This window comes from Pangasianodon hypophthalmus, chromosome 1, assembly GCF_027358585.1.
Source record: "Pangasianodon hypophthalmus isolate fPanHyp1 chromosome 1, fPanHyp1.pri, whole genome shotgun sequence".
Lineage (NCBI taxonomy): Eukaryota > Metazoa > Chordata > Actinopteri > Siluriformes > Pangasiidae > Pangasianodon > Pangasianodon hypophthalmus.
The window spans coordinates 4991401-4999395 of record NC_069710.1 but is presented as its reverse complement, the minus strand read 5'-3'; the positions used below and the strand labels follow the sequence as shown (position 1 = coordinate 4999395).

At 38.6% G+C, this 7995-nt stretch overlaps 1 protein-coding gene across 4 annotated transcripts; it reads right to left on the bottom strand.

The window, feature by feature from the left end:
- Positions 1-1351: 1351 nt before the first annotated feature.
- twsg1b (twisted gastrulation BMP signaling modulator 1b) lies at positions 1352-7995 on the bottom strand. Of its 4 annotated transcripts, XM_026913354.3 has the most exons (6): positions 7806-7995; positions 7317-7391; positions 6561-6712; positions 4013-4112; positions 3451-3714; positions 1352-2417 (listed from the first exon to the last, which is right to left on the bottom strand). In XM_026913354.3, the coding sequence occupies exons 2-6, from the start codon at positions 7333-7335 to the stop codon at positions 2236-2238; spliced, it is 717 nt and encodes a 238-aa protein (XP_026769155.1). In that variant the 5' UTR covers positions 7336-7391; positions 7806-7995; the 3' UTR covers positions 1352-2235. The 4 variants fall into 4 exon arrangements, with proteins under 4 accessions (XP_026769155.1, XP_053086866.1, XP_026769156.1 ...); XM_053230891.1 differs by lacking the exon at positions 7317-7391 and having other exon boundaries at positions 6561-6719; XM_026913355.3 differs by lacking the exon at positions 7317-7391 and having other exon boundaries at positions 7806-7993.

The window sequence follows — 7995 nt, the reverse complement described above, 5'->3', positions numbered from 1 at the left end:
ATAGTGATCAAAAACTTCTTTAATATTAATATAGCCCAATGCCTTTTTTTCATCTTAATGTGAACAATAGTAGTAGTTTGGTGAAGAGACCCATCCAGAGACCATTAATGCTGAAACTGGATAAATGAAATTGCCAAGTAAACGTGTGTGTGTGTGGAGTGTGGAGTGTGGACTGTAGAGTAAAGGTGTCCTTACCTCCCAGTTACATTTCAGGTATATGTGTTGCGAGAGTTCTTGTACTATACGAGGTTGGTGTATTTATTTAGAGATCTGTGCTAATATGAATATTTCACTTAAAGACCTACATGTATCTTAAGTTCATTTTATTTTCAGAGCCAGTAAAGAGGTTCCATCCTCTAATGGTTAGCACTCAGGAATTTCCCCACTGGCACTGATAAAGTCTACTGTACCTGTTTAACTTGATAATCGTTCACCTTTATAACTTGTGCACCACTGCATTGACTTTGTGTTACTTCCCCTGTTAGTAGTCTGAACACTGTCGAAAACATTGTTTCTTCCGTAAGAGTACTTGATTATGTGCGTTCACAGTCAACACATTTAAACTCAATAGGTATTCATTACAACCTAAACAATAACCTTTAACTAGTGGTATAAAACAACATTGTTAACTTCTGCTGATCTAATGGTGATTTGCAGGTAAAGTGATCATCCTGACTCATAAGCCCTTCTAAGCTAGCTGGCAAATGGAGCTTCAGGATGATACCATGTGAAGCTCCTACCTGGTTCCAGTGCCAAGACTTAGTGGTCATGTGACTGTAGTTGCGTCTCAATCTCTTCCCAGGAGAGAAAGACTCCTTTGTACTGATTTAAATGTGTTGCAGAGGGAGGAGCCCGCAGCTACCCCATCATCCTCCACACAGGCCCAACCATCTGCTATCTGACCCAGAATCCACGATCAATCATACAAAGCTGATGTGAAAGTGCTCAACTCCCCTCCTCTCCTCTATTCAGGGGAAGTTGGGCTGACTGATTAGTGCACCTGCATACTGAATGCATCCATACATGGAAGAATGAAACACTGGAATGGATGCAGGAGTCAGATGAGCAATCAAAATGCACTGAAAACAATTAGAATAAAACACTAATTTTAATATTGTGGAGATGTTTAACTATGTCTTTTTTATGCAAAAAAAAAAACCCTGCACGATTCTTTAGTAAGCTTTGCAATTGGACTTGTTATTCTATGATAATTAAATAATTCGTTAATAAAAGAAACTTCAGAAGCAAACAAATAATTATGTGTTGAGCATGTTTCATAGTGAATGCTGCTTTAAATCAGTTCCACTGAGGAACTTCACCATATTACTCCAGAAGCATAATCAGAACCAAATGTTTCTTGTTTTTTAATGAGGATTACTGCAAAACAAAATATGAACATGCAGGTTTTTTGGGAATAGCAACCTTGGTCAATATGCATAAAGTACCTTGAAGTAACAGTACTGAAACACCCATACTGCTCATTAGGATATAACAGCTAAAATGAATCCTAAAGCGGTAGTCTTTTCCAAATACATGTCTTACACATACAACCTCTGGGCCAATATTCACAGGGCTTAACTAGAGTGCTGATATAAGGACAGGTCTCCTGTTTGCTTCCTCGTCATATCTATGTATTAAAAGCAGAAACATAAGAAATGGCACTCAGTCACAAACGCTTCGTGTATATGGCTCCAGTCCCTTCATCTGAGGCGCAGAGGAATTACAACTAAGAATATCTCAACCAACCTTCACTATAACCTTCACTGCATCTGCAATAGTTTCAACATGCCATGTGCTATTGTATGATTGCCTGCAATATTACAGGGACTTTTCTGATTTTTTCCCCCCATTTAGTACCTTGATATCTGTCAACAAAGATTTAACAACTAGGGTTAATTAGTAAACATGAATAAAGTCGGTAACAGTTAACACACGATAAAAAGCATTAGTTTGGCATTTGACACCGCCATCTGAATATGGTTTGAAGAGCCACTGGCTATGCAATGATTTACAAGAAAAATACAAAAGACAAAATCCATATATATTTTTTCTAGAAACCTATGAAACAAAGTGTAAAAGGTTAATACAAAGAGCAAAAATACAAGGGCTTGTAATTTACATGATTGTCGCCTCTTTTTCCCAATCCCAGGTCAGTGTCTCCTGAGCCTAAGGTCCCGTCATTGTGCCCTCTTGTGGCAGGAGTATGAGCATCCACAACACTCAAAGGCTAGTGGTTCAGAAGAGACAGTTCATGCACTTCACTGCTCTGCTGCCATAGTCGATACACTCGGGCCCAATGCACTCGCAGCACGCGTTGTGAAACCAGCGGTACTTTGAGCCTCCCATCGACTCACAGTACTGCTTACACTGACGAATCGAAACACAGTCATCAAAGTACACTACTGTGCACATGTTTTCTAGAAGGATAGAGAGTAAGATTATGAGAAGAAGGAACTTTTACATGGTGAGCAGCTCATGTTCACATTCTACATTTTTATAAAATGTAGTTGCATTCAGTTTCAGGAAAATTTAAGCATAAAATGAGATCACACTGTAACATGCATTTATATCCAAGTACCACAGTGTGTTCAATGCTTAAATGAGAATTATTTTATAGACCCTTGACATAAGCTGTAATTTCCTCCTGAACATCAACACCTCCTCTCTGTTGGCAGTCTGATTAAGAAGCCAGGCAGCAAAGATGGGGTGGCAGAGAGTTCACCGCAAAGAGACTGGCTTCACAATAAATTAAAATCAGTAATGCAGCATGCTCCAGAGCTATTGGAGCACAGAAAAATGAGGCCTTGAATCAAGGAGACATTTCATGCTAGGGGTAAATGGTAAACCTCCATTCTACACAATATATATTATGATAGTAATGTACACCAACAAATCACCAGCAATTCATTAGTGCCACATTTAAAATATTTATGAGTTAATTTTTTTTTTTATTAAATGCATACAAGACAGGTTATTTAAAGGAACAGTTGAGAGATTTTTAGAGGCATCCACTACCTATGGGGCAAACTGCAATTTCCCCCAACTGACCCTGCCCTGTGAAACTACATGTGGCTTGTGAATTTTAAGGATTTTTAAGGTGTTGGTGTTCTTGTTCGTTCAGGGGGATGAGGCTAATTTTCAGGCCAGATAAACTGTAAACAGAGTTGGAAATGAAGAAATTGGCAATATAGCTGAATTCATTGCATAGCAAATCAAGTTTTTCAAAGTTATGATGAAAATTATATGATCATTACAGATCTAGAAATACTCATGCATTATAAACCACACCTTGAACATAGAAAAGGAGGAAAACTGAAACGACTGGTACAACTTAAATTGTTACTCTGGATAAAAATCTTATTTATACAAATAAGTACTAAAACAAAGTATTATGTTAAAGTATGCATGTTACTGGGTAACATCAGATTTAATGGTGGTATCATGCCTTACCTTGAGTGTTATCATAACTAGAATGAATGCTGTTGCCAGGCAATGAAACATTCTGATGCTGATCTTCCATGGTCTCCAAGAAGGAGACCAGGCTCTCATGGTAAGACAGTTCCTCTGCCACAGGAAAAGAGACCACCATCATGTTGATGGGGGCTTCACCCTCAGTGAGCGCTCTGAATAGGGAGGGAATGGGCCTGTAGAGATCCTCCACTGTACTCTTAGAGGTGGCGGGGGTGTCACTGTAGTTCCTCGGGTTGCACATGCCTGAGAAGAAGTTCGATAAATTAAACACAGCTGTTATCAAAACACAGATCCTTAAACGGGAAAACAGAAGAGTATGAACAGCATTCAGGAAAGATTCAAGCTGTAAATATCAGGTGACAGCACTCATTTAACATCTACAGGAAGGACGCTGCACATCATCCATCTATCAAGTGCACCAAATACAGAGAAGAATGTATTGGACAGCAAGTTCAAAAAGTCTAAAGAATCCAAGTCTTCATATTGTTGTCCATGGCAATTCCACAGCTACATGGACCAGAAGTGAAACACACATACTCACCCACACAGTCACAGCACTCCTCCCACAGCGTGCCCAGACACAGCATACACTCCTTACAGCATGAACAGTTCCCATCTGACGGCCTGCATTGGCACAACTCCTGAAAAACATCAATATAGCTGCTAGCAAACATTATAAGAACCTACCACCAAAAGAGTAATGAGAGTGAAATCAAAAAAGCTAAAACACCAAGAAACACGTGATTTCAAACCTCCATTTAATTACACAAACTATATACAGTAATCATGAACAGAGAGAACGCTATTTTGCTCTCATTTTAAGATAAAAGAAAATACAATGCATATAGACAATGTATAAAAATTCTGATATGTGATTCACATACTTCTGACAAATACGAATAATAACTTTCAAACACCTTGTATACATGCATTGAAAACCTTCACTCAAGTTAATGGGTTAAACATAGGTTTTGAGAAAACCAGGTTTATGTTAGTCGATATTTTTATAACAGGGGTGTTTAAAAATATTTTTTAAAATTTCAATCCCGAGTGCAAAGAGTTATTTTTTCCTAGTGAAATGCAGGTCTTTGAGTACAACTGTAGTTATTTTCCTAGTGAAATGCATGTTTCTGATAGAGTACGATTATGTTGTGGTTTTCTGGAGCACACTATGCAACCTCAGACTGCCAAAACAGCAGGAGAGGCCGAGAGTGGAGGTCACATTCCAGATGTGTAATAAGCAGCTTAATCTCTACCACAGGCAGTGGAGAACCTGGATCATAATGGCTGTATTCTTGATACTATGACATAATACAGCTATTTTTCACATCTAAAACAATTTTGTGTGTAAAGTTTCCTCACCTGCACAGACTTCTAACATACTTCAAAACTGATGAAAGGAATTAGGGAAAAGAAATGATTCCCCTCTTGAAGGTCTGAACTGGGAGCAAGCAGCTAATTTGTTGTTTGACACATTAAGATTTCATTGGATTATCATTGGGGACATACCATATTAAGTGACTGATGTAAGAAGAAAAAAAATATTATATATCTATATCCTTTTTTGGTAATATACATTGTAGGCTTATCTGTTCCCCTAGACTACACAACCACAACACTAAAACCACAAACAAGGAAACTGCATGTCAACGATGCTCATAAGTTAAGACTTATGATAAAACTTCTATTAATCCCTCATGGGGAAATTAACATGTTACGGCAGCACAACATGCATGTAAGTAAGAATATAAAGTGTGAGAGGGTAAATAAATATAAATATAACAGTGTCAGTATGACATAAATATAAAAAGAATGGTAGTGCAGTAAATAGCTACATCAGAAACTGCAAAAATACAGATGTCCTGGTGCAGTACATCAGAGGACTGTCTGTGTCCAAAAATCCAAGGAGTGACAGCAGTATGAAATACATTGCAAGACGGTAAATATGAAGAACATAAACAAAAAGCACTGGTGCAATATGCCATGTTAACAGTGTAATTACTATATTAAAATTGCTATATTAAAAAGGCTGACAACGTTGCTCCAAAACAAGTTGGACAATATTATCCACTTTCTTTAGATTATAATTCACCACTTAGTTTGGAAACTAACTCTTTCTAAAGGTCTGTGATTTTTTTAAAATTTGTTTCAATATGTTGTGAATAGTTGACTTTTTTTATTTTTATTCCTGTCTTGTCTTGCGATTTTAAGCTTTCCCATTGTATATGACTCTCTCTGTTGAAAACCAGTGATTCAGTTTCTGTCCATAAGGGTTGATGCTGCCCTTCTCTGCCCAGTGATTACTTGCTGTTTTTTTATAGCAGCTTCTATTCTGTATTATAACAGCTTCACTTTTTCAGGTTGGAGCAGTTGTAGATTCTTGTCATGGTGTAGGTATAGGGTTCAAGCCTGGGGGCCCCCACTGCCCCAAATCCACCCTGGCTATAGTCTAATATACCTTTGCAATATACACTATATGGTCAAACATTTGTGGACACCTGATCCACATGTGGATTTTTCCCAAACTGTTGCCACAAAGTTGGAAATTGTATAGAATGTCTCTGTATGCTGTAGCATTAAGATTTCTCTTCACTGGAACTAAGAGACCCAAACCTGTTCCAGCCTGACAATGCCACTGTGCACAAAGCGAGCTCCATGAAGACATGGTTTGCCAAGTTTGGTGTGAAGGAACTTGAGTGTCCTGCACAGAGCCCTGACCTCAACCCTACTGAACACTTTTTGGATAAACTGGGACACTAACAGTGCCCCAAACCTTTTTACCCAACATCAGTGCCTGAGCTCACTAATGCTCTTGTGGCAAAATGGGCAAATCCCGACAGCCACGCTCCAAAATCTAATAGAAAGCCTTCCCAGAAGAATAGAGGGTACTTTAACAGCAAAGTGGGGTTAAAAAAAAAACAAACAAAAAAACACACACATAGGAGTGATCGTCAGGTGTCCACAGACTGTTGTACTACTAGAGCAAATAATATACCACCCAAATACTGAATGAATGTAGGTACTTGTATTAAAGAGTTCCACTACTTAAAAAATAAATAAATAAATAAAACAAAGAAAAGCCTCCTTACCTGTATTAGACACTTGCTGACGTCACTGGCACACAAGGCTTTATTGCAAGCAGAAGAAAGGGAAAGTCCAGACAAAAACACAAGAAACGCCACAAACAGTGCCGTGTGTGTCCAGGTCGACTGCATCCCGCTCCGAGCAAACCGCATCCCACCTGCATCCTCACAAGAACCACAAGAAGTATACAGTCAGTTGCTTGAGAAAAAAAAAACAACAACTCTGGAGCCAATAGCAAAGCATCAGAGGCAATAAGAAAACCACCAGAGAACAATCCACAAACATGGAGATAAACACAAACACACACACTATTTATTGTACTTGTATTTACTGATCTGCCTTAATTAATAGCACATTCCATTTTTACTCTGCCTTTGTGCACCACTGTTTCATTTACTTTATTACATTCCAGCATCATCTGAGCCATTCATTTCCAAATATATGTTTGTTGATGTCTAACAAGTGTTTGTAGTGTCAGTGCCTAAATCTAAGCCTTTCAATGCTCAGTGTACACAGTGCAACTGTGCAAATAAAGAAAATATGGCAAATAAACGACTCTTGAGGCGACGGGCTTCACTTTTCACACCTTTCACACTTCCCACTCTTTCCTCGCGCGCCATTGTTGTGTTAAAATGGGCGGCAACATCAAAGCCGCGAGGCCAGGTAATCAATGAGCCAAAGGACAAAACCTAAATGGCTTCCTATTGGACATCAAGTACACTCCACTGGGTGTGGAAGCCATTATCATATAGTGCACTTACAAAGGGAATGAGCAGCCATTTGGCATTCAGCCCTAGCCTGGTCGAGGAAGTTTTCACTCCCAGCAATAACGTTTACTGTGTAAAACAAAAAGACATGCTTTAGTTTAATAGTTAAATAATCATTGTATTCTATCTCCTGAACTTCCAAACCCAAGATGTAGACTAATTTAATTTCACTAATGCATTCCTCGTGTTTGAGAAGCTCTCAGATTACTACAGAGGCTACAATTAGGCTAAAATTAGGCTAAATTTACGATATTATGTTTGTCCATAGCAACAGTGTTTCCTAATGTTTCTTTAAAAAGCGTCGTTTTTCCGCTTAATGTAAAAGCAACAGTGAACACTAACAGCCTGCCATTATTTGTACCCCATAAAAGAAGCAAAAAAAAAAGAAAAAGAAAAGAAAAAGAAACCCCATCTTGTTCGCTACAGTTTAAACAATAAACCAATAAACCAAAACAACACAACGAATGAGGGACTCAAACTTACCGTGTCACTATAAAACTTGTGCAGGAGTCTGTTAAGTTACAAACCGTTATCTATCCTCTTGTTTACGTGAACTTTTTTTTTTCCTGCAGTATAATTAAGGCATGTTCTGAGGCGGTGGCGGTGGCGTGCTTTTCCTCTCACACAATGCGAGCCAGCAGCAGCAGCAACAGCAGACACGCGCCTTAAAGAG